The sequence below is a fragment of the Schistocerca piceifrons genome, chromosome 7 (assembly GCF_021461385.2).
Source record: "Schistocerca piceifrons isolate TAMUIC-IGC-003096 chromosome 7, iqSchPice1.1, whole genome shotgun sequence".
Classification (NCBI taxonomy): domain Eukaryota; kingdom Metazoa; phylum Arthropoda; class Insecta; order Orthoptera; family Acrididae; genus Schistocerca; species Schistocerca piceifrons.
In genome coordinates this window covers 433710451-433733410 of record NC_060144.1, presented here as the reverse complement: position 1 = coordinate 433733410, position 22960 = coordinate 433710451, and the positions used below count along the sequence as shown (strand labels likewise).

Here is a 22960-nt window from a genome sequence, read left to right as displayed (position 1 = left end):
GCTTGCAGATAGCTATTACAAGTCGTACGTTTTTAGGTTGCCAAGAGCAAGTCATTAATGTTTATTTTACACTGAACATCAGATCAGGTGTTGAATGTGGACGGGTGGACGCAAAATGATTTGTCTACACTGGCATGCGTATTGCACTTAGTGGTAGCGTTACGACCATGCGAAAACATCAGGTCGTAAAGTTCGAGACGTATTTGTGGGAAGACTGTTGGACGCAAGATGGTGGTGGTGGTGGTGGTTTTTCGGGAAGGAGACCAGACAGCGAGGTCATCGGTCTCATCGGATTAGGGAAGGACGGGGAAGGAAGTCGGCCGTGCCCTTTGAAAGGAACCATCCCGGCATTTGCCTGGAGCGATTTAGGGAAATCACGGAAAACCTAAATCAGGATGGCCGGACGCGGGATTGAACCGTCGTCCTCCCGAATGCGAGTCCAGTGTCTAACCACTGCGCCACCTCGCTCGGTGGACGCAAGAAAAACACAACCAGCGCACTGACGTGTGTACATATTAACTTACCACATATAACATTTTCTGATTTTCACTTGTTAATCCTGTTAAAACTGTTGGGATGACATGTACAAATACGAGCTCCTTATTTTCGAATACCCTAGCGATTACACCTAGTCCGTCGCAGCTCCTGCATTATGTTCCTTGACCTCCGTTTTTCGAAAACTGGAGCTTAGTGATCCAAATTGTTTCACTGGAGCTACACTCGATTGTCCTAAACCCCACCTTCACGCCCCATTGATACGACGAACCTTGTCAAAATCGGTGTGTATGGCCACTGCGTCACCTTCTCCATGTCTTCAGATCACCCGTTGCCTGTAGCAACTCTGCCTTCAAAAGAACATCTCCTGGTAACCTGTAACAGCTTTAACTGCTTCTCCCACAACAAGCACCTTAGCGACTGGTCTTTGTTTTATATTTAATTTAAAGCTGTTGGGATGCATTAGAATAGCGAGCTATTTGCTTGAGGAGCTTCTTGGGTCACGACAGCCCGGAAATTAGACTGAAGAAACAAATGCAGGGACAACTCTTTCGTAGAGCCAATAACGTCGGCGGCATAGCTGGCGGGGGCGGAGCGGAAATTGGAATTGACGAACGGGCGGAGAGGCACGCCGCAGTTTTGGCGCGGTTTCTGCTGGCACCGACTGAACCCTTAGCAGGACACTGACTGCTACGGGACCAGAACATATTCAAATGATCACCATCTTCTTTTCTTATCTTGTAAACAATGAGACAACGCAGAGATTTATTTCGTGCGGAATGCGCCGGAACGACAGTTCTTTTTAACTCACTGGGACAAGTCGGCATCTGAGATTTAAAATAGTGCACTTGTATCAAATCTCAACGTAACTATAATTTGCCGTTGCGCCAGCACCATTGAACGTGAAAATTGGTGACAAAAGTGATGCAATGGGCACGGACGTGAAGCGCGGTACTGTGCAACTAGAGAAATATGTTAGTCAATGAAATATATCAATCAGAATATTTAATTTTCCAGAAAATTCATAGTTAGCTTTCCTAAAACCTAAGAATACAAGCGTACATCCAAAATTTCCGTTGCACCGCGAGCTACAATGCAAACCGTCGTGGGGCGGCGGATAGAATTATTGTTGGTTATGGCTCTGAGCACTATGGGACTTAACATCTATGGTCATCAGTCCCCTAGAACTTAGAACTACTTAAACCTAACTAACCTAAGGACAGCACACAACACCCAGCCATCACGAGGCAGAGAAAATCCCTGACCCCGCCGGGAATCGAACCCGGGAACCCGAATATTGTTGGTTATATAAATATATTTGAATGTAGAAACACGACATTTCCTGGCCGATGCACCATATGTGGGGCGGCGGATGGAATTATATGTTGTTAAAAATGTTCCTATTATTTAGAATGTTATTTATGCTGTCTTTCGCCGTTCTCAACACTGGCTCTCTAACTACAATATTGGCAACCAGTAAGTGATTAGTAAAACGTGAAGCCTGTAATTAGAATTCCTAGCGCCCACTTCATCTGAGAATACACTTATAGTTACAGCTTATAGCTCTGAGGAATTAGGAGAGTGTCCGGGATTTATAATCAAAAACGATTTTCTAAAATAGTTGAGTATATTCTGAAAGTCACAGATGAAAAACAAAAGAATCCACACAACCTAACTAACAGAGCAGTTCAGAGTCTAATGCGCTGATGCAACTATAATTGTCCAAATTGAATATTTAAATGAATGCTCGCCATAATTTGATGATAATGTTCATCAAACGCCACGCTAACTAATGGTAGAATGTTTGTCCCGCGACGGCACGTGAAAATACGACAATACGCAAACTGAAGATCGATAATTAAAGTCAACCCAGAATTAACACTTCACTCGCAAATGATTTCATGGTTACGCGTATCTCGAGTAACTTAATACGGCATCCGAGGCTGTTCATAGCAATGATACCGACGCTACGCGACTCCCGACACAGATGGCGTGTTATTCAGCGTCTGGAGAGAACTGGGGCCTTGCTTCCTCGCGCAGCGTTCTTATATATAAAGCCACGGTGCGGACGGCTAAGGGAACGCCTGATGAAATCGGCTCTCCCGACTAGCTGCTGGGCTAGTAATGCACCACTTTAAGTTACCTAATAAATTATAGCTTCTCTTGCTGATGGCCGATGAAGCTCTTAATTTAAATGTGCATTCAGCACGCAGGTAAGTATTGATAATAAAATTTTGACGTGGCTAAGTTAAATATTTTGGGCGAGAGAATTAATTTAATTACACTACACGCAGTAGACGAGTTCTGAACTGGTCCTTTGGAGATACGCTATCGCTATAGTTTTATAGGTATTCAAATGAAACTTCTCACATCTTCATAGTTATAGCGGATCTCCAACCTACTTAAATATAAACATCCTAGCCTTATTTATTAGCCTACTTAATCTATCTTGCTTCCTTAAGTTTTGAGACGAAAATCAGAAAATCATGAATTTCCACTAAAATTTTAATTTGTGAAATCCAAAGTACTGTTTTTATTAAATAATTATGAAAAATGAATCTAATTATCAATTTTTTATTCTCTAGCTCTTTTCTGTTGCGCCAATGACTTTTACAGAAAAACGTCAAAATTTCGAAAATGGCTAAAGTTATCGAACTGATATTCAACACATGTTTTAATATTACTCCTGACATGCTAGAAATGTTTTAGGTTATTTGCTTGATTTTTAAAGTATTGCGCAACATTTGACGTCAGAGCTAGTTGCAGCGGACTGGCTGGCACACAATGGAAAGACTGATGTGAATTTACTATGGCGTGAGTAGGCTGCTTCCCTACACCGTCTGAACGCTGTGGCTGGCAGCAGTTGAAAACATTATCACACAGTGACGAAGACTATCGACGTGTGGCGATATGTATCGAGCAACCAGAACTAGGGATCAAAATGACACTGCAATGGGGACACAGGGTAGTACCTGTTGTTTATATTAAATTTTGGTTTTTATTGTTTTGACTATAAGAAGTTATTTTTGAAAACCTGATTTTCAGAGCAGTATTTTGTAAAAAAATGATTTCCCATTGTAAGTTCTATCACAAGTTTTCAGAAACCGAAATTTGTGGTTGTTATGGCTGGAGCCGGGGACAGAGATGTTGCGTGGTTAAAGAGGTGCGTTTTGGCATGTACAATTTTAGAAATTGAGCACTGAGACACTACAAGACGCTACAAGTTTTAAGTGCAGTTTCACAGTGAAAATAAAGTGAAAACTTTTACAAAAGTGTAAACATATTACACACACACACACACACATACACACACACACACACACACACACACACACTATCGTATAGAATAAAACAATGTTAACCTCAACAGGCTAGCAATACAAGTCGCAAATTTTCAATGTAAATAAGTTTTTCACTTTAAATTGGATGCATATGGCAAACTCTATAAGAAAGACCACTACAACGTAAAATGTAGGAAGCCATAGAACTACAACATGTGCTAAAGTAAAAAAAGAAAAGGTTCTATTTTTGAAATTTATGAGTAATAAACTAAGAATCTGAAATCTTATATGTACAGCTAGTAAACAGTAAATTTTCCTATTATTAAAAAACACTAATGATACTGTTATTCCATCGAAACCTTTTGGGTAGACAAGTAGAAAAAAATGTATCTGCCCAAGGTAGAACCTATCCAAAAACAAATATATTTGTGAGAGCAAACACGGATGCAAGAGTGAGCTGCAACCTCAAGACGAGTTCTTGAAAATGTTTCTTCACAAGAGACTTACTGGTTTTCGTCGGACTTTCGGTGTGAGTTAAAAGTTGTTAATACCGTCACGAGTAAAAGTGGCTATATCAGTGAAAAGTATTATTGGGATTACTCGGCTATTTCCAATTAGCTAACGACAAAACTCCTATCGCCTGCCTTCATCTACTTCTCTAAGGTGTTGAATCCGCATTAAATGTAGGGACAAAAACCGTACATACGTAAAGCCGTTCACGTTCTTGTATGTCAAACACCGATGCGTCTAGAAATTCTGCGTGTGCTTGTTGAAGGACTGAGTTCTGCCAATTAAATAAATGTCTTGTGCTTCGTCCACATTCTATTCATTTCCTAGTTCAGATAAGATATGAATGCTGGGCATGGCACCAGTGTCACACAGTTCAGTGCAAACACCAGTGAACAATCTGGAACCTGGTACACTGCGATTAGGAAATACTTTGCTTTAAACTGAATAAGAAGCAGCGGTCTCCCCATTACAAAATCCATACACAAATACCACATTGGTGTACAAAGCATTTGCAAATACGTGCGGCATGTTAAGCAATACAGTAGGATTGATCAACAAACAACTGTCACAATTGAAAAATGCAATTATGGAAATTCAAGTACAGCTTCATACAACTTGAATTTCAAAAAAATAAAGGCAAAAGGTAAATAAACCAATAACAACTTGAGTACCAACATTAAAAATGAAGACCCATCTCTGCAACCAGCTGTCTCCCTAGCACTAAAAACTGGACAGATATGGGATGTTTCATTTGGATTAGTTTATACAGTTTCTCAAAAGAAAGTTTATATTTTATATGTGAAAATAAAATAGAGGTTAAAATCTATCGACAAAATCTTTTCTTATTATTGAAATATACAACTTAGGAATTTACTTCCTAAATATAATAACATATAAATGCAATACAGCACGCCTGTGACTCTCATTTAAACGATGAACAAAATTCTGTATGGCGGCTCGGATATTTTCTTTGAGTTGCTCCAGAGAAGTCGGATTATTGACACACACTTTAGAGTTGACATATCCCCAAAAGAAAACAACCATATGGCTAAAATCTGGAATGCGTGGGGGCCAATTTACGTCACACACCTGGAGATCAATTTGTTATAGAAAATTTCACGAACTTGCACTATAGACGCATTGGACGTGTGTGCTGAGGGTCTGTCTTGTTGAATTCACGTTCTTTTGTTATAACCAGGAAAGTTTTGCAACTCAGGCACCAACAAGTCGTTTAACATCGTCATATAACGTTCCGAATTGACTGTAACTGCACGACCTTTTACGTCTTCGAAAAAATACGAGTCATTTATTCCTAGAGCCGACGTCGCAGCACATACAATAACTTTTGGCGAATGAAGGGGTTTCTCGTGTTTTGTTTTCTCATACTTCTGTTTAGCATTCGTTGTACTCTAGTAGCGGAAATTCTGCTTATTGATGTGACAGTTCAGGTGAAAATTAGCCTCGTCAGAAAACCAAATTTCATTATATCAAAGGCATTCAGTCACATCATTAACAAAATACAGCCTATATCTGGCATTCTGAGGTTTTAACTCTTTCACCAGCTGGATTTTTGAAGGACGCAGTTTGAGGTCGTTTTGCAGAATACGGTACAGAGATGATCTGTTTAAAGAACTTGCACGTTAAGAATGGAGTGGTTAGGATCGTCACTGAACAGTTCGATTTACACTCCACGGATTCGCCCATTCTTGATAACCTTGATCGAATGGATTTCGGTTTGGCTAGTGCTAAACCGGTCTCCTCAAACGTTTTGATCAATTTCCGGATAATGGGAACACTTGGAGGATCATTTGCTTTATGCAATCCACGATCAGTCGCCGGATCAGTGCTTTTGCAAAATTCTCCACACAGAACTCGTTGCTGCTGCCGAGAAGCGCTCCATATCGACAGTATTCCTGAAGCCCATGCAAGCAATGAACGTATATGAACTTCCTTTAGAGACACTGTTTATTACCATCTTCGAAAACATTTATTACCAGCAGAGAAACCCGGCGCTGCTCAGGTATTTATTTATAGGTGTGCGTATACGCCTATACCACTCAGCGACTGGTCTTGGGCTTAATCTTTACGACGTCACACCTCTTGAATTACGTATCTTACAACGATATAATTTTGTAAGTACATCAGCAGCATATGAGGACGCCATCTGAAAAATGGGTTGCCAGAGGAGTGAGTACAAAGGAAGTAATAAATTTAAAGTCATGTTTGATGTGGCAGATTCTCAGTCGTCTCACAGTTTATGGAGTCATATCTCCTGAATACTGTACTGTACAATGATACAATTTTGCACTTGCATTCGGTGGTATATTGTTATACAGTCTGTAAAATATGACGACTATACATTTGGTAGTAAATAAGCAATAAATTATAACGTCATGCCTCAGTCGAACTTTTACAGCATAAAAAACAGAAAAGTAGCAAATGATAAACATTTTTTTCTTTCATCATTTTGCAGGGGTTGTCAGCTAGAAGAAAATTCGTAAAGATTTGAAATAATGTGTTAAGTTTATGCAAGTCGTTAAGTGCAAACATTCCCAAATACTGGATGAATAAAGTACGTGAATTCATGCGTCTCGGGCTATGCTTCTCTTTCACAGCTTTGATAGGCACGTGGTTCTCACCCCACGGTGACTGTTGCCTGACAGTGGGTATATGTACTAAGTTTGGTTGAAATCGGTGTAGTGGTTTAGAAAAAGACGAGGAATGTCCATACACACACACACACACACACACACACACACATACATACATACATAAATTTTTGTAGTATGAATGGATTCCTCCTGTAACAACATGTCTATATATGCATAAACACCATGTAACTTGGACACCATTAACATTTTGTAAATACACTGACGAGAAAGAAAATTGTGCAGCCTTTTGAATGTTTCCAATTCACTCAAGATTTATTGTTACACCAGTGCATATGGAATACATGAAATGATTACAATAGTTACCTAGAACACTACGCTAACTGTTGGCGGACATCTGTTACCCCGCAAGTGGCATATGCCATCATCGGATTAAAATCGACATCGTCTTTCCAAACGTAGTAAACTCTTTTGTCTGGGAGTGTAGCTCAAGATATGAAAACGAAAATTCTGGCAAATAATACTATGCAAACGCATACATAATTAGCTTACCTTCCATTCAAAAGACTGTTATATTGACTTGTAAATAATAGATTTCAGCTATCAGTCATCCACTTTAAATTTTATTGGCATATCTAGATTTCAGCTAGAAACTAACCATTCTCAATGCACAATCATTTTTGATCAATGCATATAATGCCTGTTGGTCGGGCTTCATCCACAGTTCATTGAAATTCTAACCACATCGATTTCTTCTTCATTAGGGTATCCCACATTTCACACGCTGTCACAAATGCAAATTCTCTAGAACCAGCACACAACGGCAATGACTGCCGTGTGTAGCCTTCGCCAGTTGCCCTAGCTGTGTGCAGCGGTGTTTACGCCTTTGTCGACGGTGACAGAGCCTTGTGACTTCTACTACGACGCTTATATTTACAAAAATTACCCACCTGCTTTTACGAACATTTCACTGCAAAATTTAACAAACATTATATCACTAAACATTTGCTGTTAAGAGATTTCGAACGTCATTAACCCTAGAACACTAAAGGGCGGCCGGCCGGGGTGGCCGTGCGGTTCTAGGCGCTTCAGTCTGGAACCGCCTGACCGCTACGGTCGCAGGTTCGAATCCTGCCTCGGGCATGGATTGAGTGATGTCCTTAGGTTAATTAGGTTTAACTAGTTCTAAGTTCTAGGGGACTGATGACCTTAGAAGTTAAGTCCCATAGTGCTCAGAGCCATATGAATTTGAACTAAAGGGCGGAAAATATTACATAGCTACTAAACCATCGTATACGTTACTAATTCAGATTTTAGTCAAAGGAAGTCATAGTTTATATGTTATGTGTTAGTTAATTATAATTATTAGATCTCCAACGGTACGTTACATATAAAATTTTGTACAAAATGTCCCATTTTATATCCTATTGCAATCGCAAATTTTACGAGGTTTTAGTAAACTCGTCCTGAGGACAGTATATTGCTCCATATTAAAACGAAAAAACACTGCTGCTTCCATACTTCGGTATTTACCAAACACGCGTTACAACAGGAGCGAAGTATTTGCCACTTTGGTGTTACCATTTGCTAGTGTTTTAGTAACCTAGGTTTGCGAAAGTATACTATTCCTTATTAAAATGAAAGAAACATAGTTGGTTCAACACCTCGGTAGACACCCAGCACGTAGGTGTTACAATAGCAGCAAACTACTTGCCATTTTGTATTTTACCATTTATCGGTAAATTGTTTGTGTACTTTGACACATTTATCAATATTCAGTTTATCCGCAATACGAGGGTGACGTTGTGTTTACAAGGTAAACTCAAAGTTCATTGATAATATTTCCGAAATTTTTCAGGGATATTTTTTAACTATTTTAGCATAAAGGACGGGTGGCCATCGGTGGTTCGTTACAGAGTAATAAAGTGAGTACGATTTATTCCGATTGTGACACATATTACCTTCGTTTATGGGGAGAAAAAAATAAAAAACTGACAACAGGAAAAAGCCGGTCATATGGAATCACCAAATGCGCGACACAAAACACACAATAATGCAGCAGTCCTCAGATGCAAAAACCTTTGACGTGGTTGCCGTCAATGCGGGAACAGCTCACCATACCGACGTGGTACCGCTCTTCCATAGCATGAAGTGAACCTATTACACACTGCATGTTATCGGCCACTCTTCATCACTAAATCTACTTCACCAAATCTATCCGTACTGCCGTGGAAGACTATTAATATAAAACTGAAACTGCCGGAAAAATAAAAATAAGACAGAACCGAGGAATAGTGCATCAAAGCGCGAGGGTGGAATGGTTGTTACTGTGGTTTACAGCAACTACCACAAGTGAATGGCTCTCACTTTGTTTCCAAGCGAGACAAACTGCACATACTGTCGACATTTGCTTTGTTGTGCAGGTATTTTCAGTACAGTACAGCGAAACCTCCTAAATTTTGTCGGTGGCGTTCGATGGTGTTGCGTCACAAAGTTGTTGACACTTAAGTGTATACTCACAGCCCTGGCACAGTCACAGGAAATTTCAAAGCACGGCCCCTCCCGCCGGAAGTTCGAGGCCTCCCTCGAGCCTTGGTGTGTGTGTTGTTATTAGCATAAGTTAGTTTAAGTAGAGTGTAAGTTTAGGAACCGATGACCTCAGCAGTTTGGTCCCTTAGGAATTCACACACGCACACAAATTTCTAATTTAGCTTGCTTTGTAATTCAGTTATCGAAAATTTGATGCTGTTTAAAAAGCAGTATTATTTTAATACGTATACTTATGCTTTCTTGAGGATTTATTTTGGTGTGTTGTTTCTTTTTTAATTTAGCGAGACCCGCCCCGGCAGCTCCGCGCGTTACCATGCTGTTCCCGAGATTCAGGGAGGCACAGGCGCCGGATCTAATCCGCCCGCCGCATTAACGACCAGAGGCAGTGTTCCGGCAAACTGAATGCGTTTTTAGGCGGTTTCCCACGTGCGACTAGGTGAATAACGGACTGTTATCCACGCCCGCATTGTAAAGTTTCTAGTTTATTTTTCGTATCCACGAAAAGTGATGTGAGCTTTATATTTTCATTCGATTTTTGTACACTGGATATTGTTCAAACAGAAGTTTTCAACAGGCGATATGTTATGCCACAGATGTTCTGAGTATAAACGGTATGATCTTTGGTTCCAGAATGATTTTTGCTTGTTAGAAACAGGCCGGCCGAAGTAGCCGAGCGGTTCTAGGCGCTCAAGTCAGGAACCGCGCGACCGCTACGGTCGCAGGTTCGAATACTGCCTCGGGCATGGATGTGTGTGATGTCCTTAGGTTAGTTAGGTTTAAGTAGTTCTAAGTTCTAGGGGACCGATGACCTCAGCAGTTAAGTCCCATAGTGCTCAGAGCCATTTGAACCATTTTGTTAGCAACATTGTCGTTGCCAGTATCATTCGTTGAGAAGTAAGTTACAGAGCCGGGTGTTCGTCACAGTGCTGAGTACTCTGAAAATTGTTAATAGAGCGGAGAAATAAAGAGCCAGAGGACGATGAAACTTCAAAATATGATTTGGTAAAGATTAATTTGAGGAATGTGAAGATTTTCGGGTAATGGTGGTGTTGCTTGCCTGCGTGTAATTTTGATGTAATTGAAAAAAAAAGGAAAGTTTTATTGGGATTTTTAATTATTTATTTCGGCTACTTAGTTCGATTGTTCAGATGATTAAACGAAGTTATCTGCTCTCTTAACTTGCATCAGAGCTTTAATTGCACTACTTCTTTACCCGTTCATTAACTAATCTCATGGGAGAGTAATGTATGAGGTTCATTCAAACGAATCTGGTTAGTGCGTCTACCTTTGCTTTACACGTAAGGTGGCACCACGTAACTGCGGATATGGTGGCGTGTGGACACCGTTTGATGTTGCATAGCACCAGTGTGGTTCCACGCCGAAGAGAAGGTGGTCACACAAGTTATCGTCCCCTATCGAACATGCAGGCGAGTAAGCAGGAACAACGAGAAGTGATTCGATTTTTGGTGGCTGAGGGAGTTGGAGGCCGTGAAATGTATCGACGGATGATGGCTGTGCACGGTGAGTACAGTCTGCGTCGTTCAAGTGTCGTGGAATGGCGCAAACGATTCCTTGAGGGGCGCGAGTCACTGGAAGACGATGCTCGTCCTGGACAGGCTCCTCATGTCATCACACCGGAAATGGTTGCGGAAGTGAATGCTTTAGTCATGGACAACCGCAAAATCACTATGGACGAGATCCATCGGTTACTGGATATTAGCTATTCGCGGACATCGATTCGCAACAGACGACGAAGTGTGTGATTGTGTCCAGGCCTGGATCCGACAGCAGCCTACTAGCTTCATCAAGGATGGAATCGACCGACTAGTGTCGCAATGGGATAAATGTGCCAACAGTTTTGGCGACTATTTTTGAGTATGTGTACTGTGTATAACTACAGTTTTGAGTTAATAAAATCGTTACTGTTACTTTATACTAGTGACCGGGTTTCATTTGAGTATCTCCTATATTTTTGCAAAGTTTATGGCAATTCTTAAAGAATCAGAGTTTCAATATAATTTTTGAATGTTAGTCTTTTTCAGTCATTTAATAATTCTAATTTCTACCAGCCTCCCCTCACGCAAATTTGGTTTTGCAAATGTACGTCGACGCATTGCACTGGGCGGAACACAGTAGCACAAAAGTAAAACTAAGGCTTGATGTGCTAAGAATGGTTGCATGTCTCACATTGCAATGGGCAATGCTTCCTTTTCTTTAGCTGGTTTGATGCTGCACAGTATTTCAGCGTTCATCACTTTCGAGAAGTACCGAGTTATCATTGCCACAGGTAAGCCACAAATATTTGTTTGGGCCAGTCCAACACGCGCCAGAACATAGTATCATCATTCCCAGCTAAGATCTGCATTTCATAATTACTATAAGATTAGTTCAGATCTAATTTCTTATGGAGACAGTGTTGTTCTTACAGTCCAGTCTCACATTTGTGTGTGCATCATTTAATGTTTGGAATTTCATTTAGTTGCATCTGTAAATTAACAGTATATTTTTTGAAAAGTTTTTCGGACATTAATTCAAAATTTCATTTGCAATTTTATGTACCATTTTTACTGTGTTTTTTTGTGTGTTGGAACGACAAGTCAATCACTATGACGTCACTCATTGAACCACTGTTCATTGCATTGCGCGATATAGAATTTCACATGACAGATTATTCAATATACCGTTTAAGGTTTTCTAATGATTTTGGTAAAAGTTAATTCAAATACGAATATACAAATGGTTCAAATGGCTCTGAGCGCTATGGGACTTAGCATCTCAGGTCATCAGTCCCCTAGAACGTAGAACTACTTAAACCTAACTAACCTAAGGACATCACACACATCCATGCCCGAGGCAGGATTCGAACCTGCGACCGTAGACTGAAGCGCCTAGAACCACTCGGCCACAACGGCCGGCTCGATTATACAGTTTCAGATGGCTTTGGCTATTCATTTTGTCACATAGTGCTTTCGAATTACACCACTTGCACTGTTAAGGATTACCATGCAGACATACTAAAAAATTTTAAGAACAGGAAACGAGTTTCAATTCTGTTTTAGTTTACAACATTGAAATGAATCAAATGATATATATATATATATATATATATATATATATATATATATCATTTGATTCATTTTATATATATATATATATATATATATATATATATATATATATATATATATATATATACGTTACACTAGTACATTGTGCTTTAGTTTTACTTTTGTGTAACTGTATTTCTCTCAGTGCAATGGGGTAAGACGTATTTAAAAAATCAAATTTTCGTTAGGAGATGGTGATTGAAATTTGACTTATTAAATGACTGAAAGAGAGTAGCATTCAAAACTATACTGATACTCTGATTCTTTAACAATTGCAATCAACTTCACAAATGTTACTTGTACAAAAATACATTACTATCCACGAGATTAGTCACTGAACTTGTAAAGGAATAATGCATCTAAAATTCTGAGTGCAAGTTACATGAGCAGATAACTTTGTTTAATTACGTCTGAACAATCGAACTAACTAGCCATAGTCAAAAAAGGAAAATCCCAATAACACTTCTCTGTTTCCAAACACATCATAAATTACGAGCGGGCAAGGAATGCAGCGACAGTTTTACGTGGAAATCTTCACAGTTCTCAAATCAGTCTTTACAAAATACTGTATTATTTTCCAAATTCAACGATCTCTGCATCTTTATGTCTTTGCTCTGTAAGCAGTTTTCAGATCGCTCTGAAATGTGACCAACACCTGACTCCCTCACTTCCTCAATTACTTCTCACGGATTGCTACTGGCAACCAAAGATCACAGTGGTTGTAGTCAGAACCTCTGTGGCATAACACGTCGACTATTGTAAACTTCTGTTTGCAAAATATCCAGAGCACAAATATAAAGTATGACATGACCAATGAAAATATAGATCACACATTACTTTCCACGAATATGAAAAGTAAACTAGAAACGTTGCAGTTGGCCAGAATAGATGTGGATTTTTAGATGGTTTCCCACATCCGACTAGCTGATTATCGGTCTGGTTCCCACGTCCCGCATCAGTTACGTGATTCTTCGCATATACTTCGAAAACATTTTTACGGTTTCCACGTGGGGTAATGTTAGACGAAGACAGACACAATTTCGTCCCTAAAGGTCGCGGAAGTGGTGGGGGAAGGAGGGAAGAGCTGGAGACAGGAAGAGCATTTGCCACCCTCTACTACTAACATTGCCAAATACAGATTAAATTAACACGCCGACCCAGTGACGTCACGGGATACGATCAGGAAAAAGGAAGGACGTGGAGTGGGCGAGCATCGCGGCCGGTAGAAGTTCGTTTGCTGTGTATCGTAAACTGGTATCTGTTAGCCTACCGTGCATGCCACAGATATTAATCCTTTACTTGCTAGACACGTATATAACAGTGCACAGTTTTCGTGCCGCAATACTAGCGATGTGTAAATGCGACAGGAGCTGAGCGTGCCAGTAGTGATAGCGTCTGATATATAAGTTTCGAGGTTTTCGTAGGAAATGCACGCTGTAACAAACTGGGCATATGTGGACAGCAGCTACACAGTTCCGTATCTTGCATGAAAGAAGAGAAAATGCGGTAGGTATTGCTTATACGGGCAGGAAAGATACACAAAAACTGAGAGCTAAACTGCAAATAGGAGAGTTGGAATTAAGGTCAACAGACAATATGAAGGCTTGTAAGTGGCATGACAGAGACGTATGTAGGCTATGTTGACGACATACCACACAGCTGTAGTGAAATTAGCTCTGAAAATGGACGCCAAATTAATACCGACAAATTTGAATCAAAACGAGTGTTGCATTAGAAGGAGTCTATGCACGCTGGGACAAGTACGACATGCTACTTAGCTCAACAGGCTGTGTTCGCAAAACACTCAAATGTTATAAAAAACTTGTTTCGGGGGTTAGACATATGCGTGGTAAATTCCCACGTCGTTTACAAGGTTCATGTTGGAAAGAATACTTTGGTCATCGTATTTCATCTCAGCCTCATTCGTAACAGATTTTAGAGACATACTACCAAGGAAAAAAGAAAAGCACGAAATGGTTCACATGGCTCCGAGCACTATGGGACTTAACGTCTGAGGTCATCAGTGCCCTAGAACTGAGAACTAGTTAAACCTAACTAACCTAAGGACGTCACACACATCCACGCCCGAGGCAGGATTCGTAGCGGTCGCGCGGTTCCAGACTGAAGCGCCTAGAACCACTCGGCCATTCCGGCCGGCAGAAGCACCAAGACGTCGTCTATCAGAGGAGGAAAATACATTTCGGCTTTGAGAAAGACATTTTCCAAGCGCTGTCGAATCGTCAGCAAAACAACACGGACCCGTAAGGAGATTGATCATATGCAGCATAAATGAAAGGAATCGCATTACTGGCTGGTCCCGGCGGAGGTTCGAATCCTCCCTCGGGCATGGGTGTGTGCGTTTGTTCTTAGGATAATTTATGTTAAGTAGTGTGTAAGCTTAGTGACTGATGACCTCAGCAGTTAATTCCATAAGATTTCACACACATTTGAACACAGTCGCATTACTGCTGTAAACAATGTGTTGTGGGACTATGAGTTGTCCTTGATAAAGCGCGAGCGCGCGCGCGCGTACACACACACACACACACACACACACACACACACACACACACACACACACACACACAAACTTCCTGAAATGTGCTTCTTTGTAATTTCACCTAATTTTTAGGAACTTCACAAATAAACAACATACAAAGTATCCGTTATTGGTGGGAATAAATACAGAAGGGCCTGAGATGACAAAGACTTGGCGCACCAGGCTCTATAGTCCTCACAAGGGAACCTCCCCATCGCACCCCACTCAGATTTAGTTATACGTTGGCACAGTGGATAGGCCTTGAAAAACTGAACACAGATCAATCGAGAAAACAGGAAGACGTTATGTGGAACTATGAAAAAGTGGGCAAAATATACAAACTGAGTAGTCCATGCGCAAGATATGCAACATCAAGTACATCTTGAGCGCAAGAACGCCGTGGTCCCGTGGTTAGCGTGAGCAGCTGCGGAGCGAGAGGTTCTTGGTTCAAGTCTTCCCTGGAACGAAAAGTTTAATTTTTTATTTTCAGACAATTATTATCCGTCCGTCCGTCAAATGCGAGGTAACTGCGCCATAGTATGGGGATGCTACACGTAAACAAACTTTAAAAACACGACGTCAGTCGACTACAGCGCACGGAAGAGAGTGTATTCCTGCTAACGAGGCTCCCTGGCTGGCAGTTGACTGTTCGCTACTTTGGACGAGAGTGCATTAAATACGTGAGATGTATTACGTGGGCAATATGAATCCAGCAAATATAGCGGTCGCAAAACACAGACACTAAACTTATTACAGTGAACAGAGACGTCAGTGAACGAACGGACAGATCATAACTTTGCGAAAATAAAGAAAGTAAACTTTTCACTCGAGGACAGACTTGAACCAAGGACCTCTCGTTCCGCAGCTGCTCACGCTAACCACGGGACCACGGCGCTCCTGCGCTCATATTAACCTTGATGTTGCATATTTTGCGCATGGACTACTCAGTTTGTATATTTTGCTAATTTTTTTCATAGTTCCACACAACTTCTTCCTGTTTTCTCGATTGATCTGTGTTCAGTTTTTCAAGGCCTATCCACTGTCCAACTTATAACTAAATCTGAGAGGGGTGCGATGGGGAGGTTCCCTTGTCAGAACCGTAACGTGCCCATCACGGCTGGCGGTGGAGCTTCCCGACCGTACACAGGCGTGCGCACTTGTATGGCGCTCTCAGAAGCGAGAGAGTGAAGGACTATACTATTGCACGCAGATGCCGTTCTGATTTTTAGCAACAGTTATTGTTAACTTATTTTTATTTCGCTGAAAGAAGTTCGGAAGAAAAGAAATATATACACGTGTATAAATCACCGTTGAATCGTATGCGACTGGACTGGATTTTACTTAAGTGCGACGAAAAAATGCGTAGTAAAATTTGTTCAGCGTTAGCTGCCGTTTATAAGAATAGTTATTGAATCTGCAGTTTGAGAAAAATTTAGTATAGCGAGAGGACCATTGTGTCACAAAGCTATTCACCTAAAGTGGTTGTAGAGGGCGTATCGTGGAACAAAATGAAGACGGGAGTGCCTGCCGAGAAATGTCAAGGAGCGGCGCTATAGAACGTCAGTGGCGTATAGCAGCCAACGCCTGCATCTCGGCCAACCGTCCAGCAGGAAACGTGAGCTGGTACTCTAACTTCTCGTAGTGGGCGCAGCGGCATTCAAGAGGCCAAATGGTGTCGAATGCGCCCGCTGCCGTCACTGCAACACCGTATTAACTCGCATTTGCTAAAGTAGATGACTGGCGGTGGCGGCTGGAAGTTCGACACACAACACTGCACCCTCAATTTATTCCTCAGCATATCCTTCACAATTTTTCACGTTTGTCGGGATCGTGCTGTCACACCTTGTATTGTAACTGTATGGAACTGGGGACCTAGAAACGACGGAGAGGTTTCGTCCCCGCCGTAGCCCTCAGTGATACACAACCCCACAACAGGCTACAGCAGTCCACTCACCCCTCCGCCGCCCCGTACCGATTCAAATTGGTTCAAATGGCTCTGAGCACTATGGGACTTAACTTCTGAGGTCATCAGTCCCCTAGAACTTAGAACTACTTAAACCTAACTAACCTAAGGACATCACACACATCCATGCCCGAGGCAGGATTCGAACCTGCGACCGTAGCGGTCGCGTGGTTCCAGACTGAAGCGCCTAGAACCCTCCGGGTACAAGTCCATTACCTCCACTTTTCTGCTTAAAATCCTTCTACAAGTAATGATCCAAACAAACAGAAAGAAAGGTTCATCTTTAGCAAGAAGCCTTATGCTTGGATATTACTGGTATCTCAACTGCAGATCTTTCAGCGGTCATTTAACTTTAGGACTCTGTATCTCACAATGAACAAAAATGGATTTGTACCACTATTGAAATAAGCCCTTCATATATCATGTGGCGTTATTATAATATCCCACATAAAAATAAATTACAAGACGTGTTAAATATCATGCATGTTCTTCATTGTGCTGTCACGGCTGTTAAAGTATATGTAAAACACCACTACATTTGCTGTTGAGAACTACATTAATTTGTACCGTCGGTTACCTTGCGGAGTACTTTGGTACATATTCCAGTAGCATGTGGTTTTATTCAAGCCTCGTGATAGAATAATGATTACGAATGCGGTTACAGCATACTGCCGAAATGAGCCACCAATTACTTGACAAGGCGAACCATAAACGGGGCCGTAACTAGATTGTGATTGTATACAGGACTTCCTTAAGAGAGAACTCAACACGTCGTTCTTAGCGGAACAAGAGAGACACATATAAAGGTTATTTTCGGGAATACCCAAAGGAAGTGAGATAGGACTGTTACTGTCTACATTGTACATACGCGATTTAGAAAATAACGTCGGAAGCTCCGAGAGAAAGTTCGCACGTGATACTTTTGTCTATAAAGAGGATTATAATGAACTGCAGCAGGACCAGCAAGGAAATGATGATTGCTGTAGGGACTGACAGTTGACACAACGTAAATAAATGTAAGGTATTGCGCACAAATGTCGAGGAAATCTACCACTGTGTGATTACACTCTTAGTGGCAAATCATTGAAGGCAGAACCTACCGTATAAGTGGAATGAATGCATAAAACAAACCGTAGAGAAAGCAGACGATAGGCTACTGTTCATAAGAAGAATTTTATGCAATATAATTCATCCACAAAGAAAGTGGCTTTTAAGACTCTTTTTCGACCGATTCTTGAGTATTGCTCATTAGTTTCGAATCGCTACGAGGTCGAATTGATAGGAGAGAGAGAGAAAGCGCGCGCAATTCAACGAAGTGCGATGCGATTAGTCACGGGATCGTTTAATCGGCACGAAGGCGTTAAGGAGATGCTTAACGTACTTGCGTTTCAGATGTTAGAAGAGAGTCGTGTGCCTCACGAAGAGGTTTACTATAGAAATCCCGTTAAATTGTAGTACGTCCCGAGAAGAGCCGTGTACAATATGACATCTTCGTACTTGCGTCTCACAACTGACCACACTTGAAAAATCCGTAAAATTAGAGCTAATACGGAGGTTTACAAACAAAGAATCTTCCTACGCACTATTCCTACGCAACGCACCTTAATGTGCCTTACGCAGTGTAAATTTAGTAGATGTAGGTGACTTAACTAAGTACAGATAGGTTCTAGCTCAAAGTTGCAGACCAAACGCGATAAGTGAACGCGGTACCCGCAACAACTTCTACATCTACATCTACATCTGCATCTGCATGATAACTCTGCTATTCACAATATAGTGTCTGGCAGAGATTCAATGAACCATGTTCAAGCTGTTTCTCTACCGTTGCACTCGCGAACGGCATGCGGGAAAAACGAGCACTTAAATCTTTCTGTGCGAGCCCGGATTTCTCTTATTTTATCGTGATGATCATTTCTCACTATGTCGGTGGGTGCGCAACGGAATGTTTTCGCAATTGGAGGAGAAAACTGATGACTGAAATTTCTAGAGAAGATCCCGTAGCAACGAAAAACGCCTTTGTTTTAATGATTACCACCCCAATTCACGTATCATGACTGTGACATTATCTCCCCTATTTCGCGATAATACAAAACGAGCAGCTGCCCTTCTTTGTGCTTGTGCCTTGTACTTTTTACTTGATTTAGTTTTTAAAATTACTGACGATGAGAAGAAGAAAGGAGTACCAGCGTTGAAGGAACATACAACTTAAGTGCTAAAGTTGTGTATGTCGACTTTGCCAGTTTACGGCATCGGGAGACACGGCGCTGAGCGGAATTTTATTCAAGTAAGAACCCAACAAAAGAGGAAGCAGAGCGCCCAAAGATAGTTTTATATTGAATATGTAGATAAATGTGTAATTGAACAGAAATTACTGCGATATTATGACCAAGACAAGGAAAAAACAAGTTTGAGAAAGTACGGAGTTTTTCGTACAGAACTGAACGTCAACGCTAGCAACGATACATCGCAAAAAAGGAAAACAAATGTTTATGTGATGTGATTTCGAAAGGTTGCAGAGTCAAGAGTTATTATTTCCCCAAGAGATGACGCAGTTAAAAGAAAGAAATAAAGCTTCCTGCTATTTAAGTACACGGAACATGGAGTATTATACATCACACGCTGTTGTAACAGTGATAGTGCGTGAGAAGTGTTGTCAGACAGAAGTGCAGGTCATTACTTAGTTGTTGGGCGTTGACGTGTTGACACATAACGTGCAACATCGTTCCACTTAGGACACTGGGGTGTACGCTCTAATACTTCACGTCACTGCTTTTCAAGCGTAAAAAGGACTGGGCTCCCATCCCGACCAGGTTTCCAGGTCGCTGTACCGGGTACTGCACATGGTACCAGTGAACAAGCAAGTGAACACAATACTTCTGCACTTCGGCTTGGCGCTTCCTCACTACATTTCTGCGACATTTGTACTTGACAGTAATCTGCTGGGAAGGTTGACATAAAACAATATTCTACTGAAACTGTTTTCATGTCTCCTTGAGCACTCCGCATGGCCCAAGGTATATGTTACTTAAGGATGTTGAGTGAACGTGAGCGGAGATGAAAATTAATGCTTTTAATAACCATTTTTTTCATAAAGACAGACCTCAAAAGTACTGTGGCTGATTGTTAAGTACAAATAAAGCAATTTCCTGTCAGTCAGTTGTTTATTGTACCACTACGTGTTTCAATGGTCCGGACAATCAAGTTCAAAAATGGTTCAAATGGCTCTGAGCACTATGGAACTTAACATCTGAGGTCATCAGTCCCCTAGAACTTAGAACTACTTAAACCGAACTAACCTAAGGACATCACACACATCCATGACCGGGGCAGGATTCGAACCTGCGACCGTAGCGGTCGCGCGGTTCCAAACTGAAGCGCCTAGAAGCGCTCGGCCACACTGTCCGGCCGACAATCAAGTGGATGATTACGTAGTTGCGTTCTTGGTATTATACATCTTTATACGAAGTAATAGTTTAAGTTGTCATCAATTTCGAGGAGCAAATGCAAAGAGTAGCGGTTCAAAGCGTTTTTTTGGTTCTACTTTACCTCAAAAGACGAAAAATAACCTACATTTCACTTTTCCGTGCGCTGTGAAAAGGCGCCGAACCGTTGCGCTAGTTCCAAAAATATAACTACGTTATTCGCCACCTGAACATTGCACAGAGGTAAAATAAATGCTTGGTACACAAAACATTTTTAATTTTTAAAGAAAGCCTTTTCTGAACAGGAGATGACGTGACGCTCTGAATGTGCCGAGAAAGGTGAATATCCTGGTGACATCCAAGCAAAGTGGTGTTTCATTCTGAGCTGTTTCACCCGAAGGCATGACACTTTGAGCAGATGATGTGACAGCTAGGGGCCCCCCGTGCTCTCCGGCGGACGATTTACCTGCAAAGTGCGACACGGACGCGAGCACCTCGAGCACCATGCTGCTGGCCGTGGAGGCAGCCGTCAGCGGCCCGCTGCGTCTGCGGTGGCAGCGCGCATACCCGCCACTGCCGGACGCGGCTGGGCGGCCAGACGCCGCCAGCGGCCGCCGCTACTGCGCACGCGCGGCGCGGCTCGGCGCGGCACCAGGCGGTCTGGGACGGCCGGGCTCACCTGGCGCGCGCCTGCGCCCCCTCCGGCGCCGTCGATATTGCCGTCATGAGTCCGGCGACGCGCGAGTGGCCTCGCCCGCCGACACCTGTGTGGCCGGCGGCTCGCCAACTTAAGTCCGAGTCTTGCAAGCGCACAGATATCGAAACAGCTGCGATGTATCAAATCCTACCCTAATCCGTGTTTGATGGACCGTAGGTCACGGGTGGCGCGCAGATATGGCGTGAGCTTTTAGTGCCTGCAGAACAATAAAGGAGAGTCGGCAGTTAGTGTGGGACAAATGGTCGGCATACTGCGGCTCGTAGGTACCCTTCAGGGTGGCTGTTCCACAAAATACGGGCGCGCAAGTTCAGTGTGACTACAATTCCACGGTCCAGCGCGGAAGCTGGCTTTGTATACAGGGTGTTACAAAAAGGTACGGCCAAACTTTCAGGAAAAATTCCTCAAACACAAATAAAGAAAAGATGTTATGTGGACATGTGTCCGGAAACGCTTAATTTCCATGTTAGAGCTCAATTTATTTTGTTCTTCCACCTACGCTCAATGGAGCACGTTATGATTTCATACGGGATACTTTACCTGTGCTGCTAGTACATGTGCCTTTACAAGTACGACACAACATGTGGTTCATGCACGATGGAGCTCCTGCACACTTCAGTGGAAGTGTTCGTACGCTTCTCAACAACAGATTCGGTGACCGATGGATTGGTAGAGGCGGACCAATTCCATGGCCTCCACGCTCTCCTGACCTCAACCCTCTTGACTTTCATTTATGGGGGCATTTGAAAGCTCTTGTCTACGGAACCCCGGTACCAAATGTAAAGACTCTCCGTGCTCGTATTGTGGACGGCTGTGATACAATACGCCATTCTCCAGGGCTGCATCAGCGCATAAGGGATTCCATGCGACGGAGGGTGGATGCATGTATCCTCGCTAACGGAGGACATTTTGAACATTTCCTGTAACAAAGTGTTTGAAGTCACGCTGGTACGTTCTGTTGCTGTGTGTTTCCATTCCATGATTAATGTGATTTGAAGAGAAGTAATAAAATGAGCTCTAACATGGAAAGTAAGCGTTTCCGGACACATGTCCACATAACATATTTTCTTTCTTTGTGTGTGAGGAATGTTTCCTGAAAGTTTGGCCGTACCTTTTTGTAACACCGTGTATATCACTTTTTCAAACCAACAACTCAGTTCATGGAATCAATACTAGAAATAAGAATAATCTTCACAAGGATTTAAATTCACTTAGTCTTGTACAAAAAGGGGAGCATTATTCAGGAACACACATTTTCAATAACTTGCCAGGAGCCATAAAGAGCTTAACAACCAATGAAATTCAGTTTAAGAGAAGCCTAAAGGATTTATTGGTGGCCAACTCCTTCTACTACATTGATGAATTTCTCAGTAGAACCAACTGATTTTTGTATATATATATATACTGCTGGAAATTGAAATAAGAACACCGTGAATTCATTGTCCCAGGAAGGGGAAACTTTATTGACACATTCCTGGGGTCAGATACATCACATGATCACACTGACAGAACCACAGGCACATAGACATAGGCAACAGAGCATGCACAATGTCGGCACTAGTACAGTGTATATCCACCTTTCGCAGCAATGCAGGCTGCTATTCTCCCATGGAGACGATCGTACAGATGCTGGATGTAGTCCTGTGGAACGGCTTGCCATGCCATTTCCACCTGGCGCCTCAGTTGGACCAGCGTTCGTGCTGGACGTGCAGACCGCGTGACACGACGCTTCATCCAGTCCCAAATATGCTCAATGGGGGACAGATCCG

General features: G+C 42.0%; 1 protein-coding gene across 1 annotated transcript in view; it reads right to left on the bottom strand.

Moving 5' to 3' along the window:
* LOC124805762 (synaptotagmin-11) overlaps positions 1 to 21202 on the bottom strand; it is a 717920-nt gene extending 696718 nt beyond the window's left edge. The window contains exons 1-2 of the mRNA XM_047266330.1: positions 21156 to 21202; positions 20943 to 21022 (exon numbers count right to left, since the gene is read on the bottom strand). Coding sequence (XP_047122286.1) covers positions 20943 to 21022; positions 21156 to 21202 — 127 coding nt within the window. The remainder of the gene's footprint in view (positions 1 to 20942; positions 21023 to 21155) is intronic.
* Positions 21203 to 22960: the final 1758 nt, after the last annotated feature.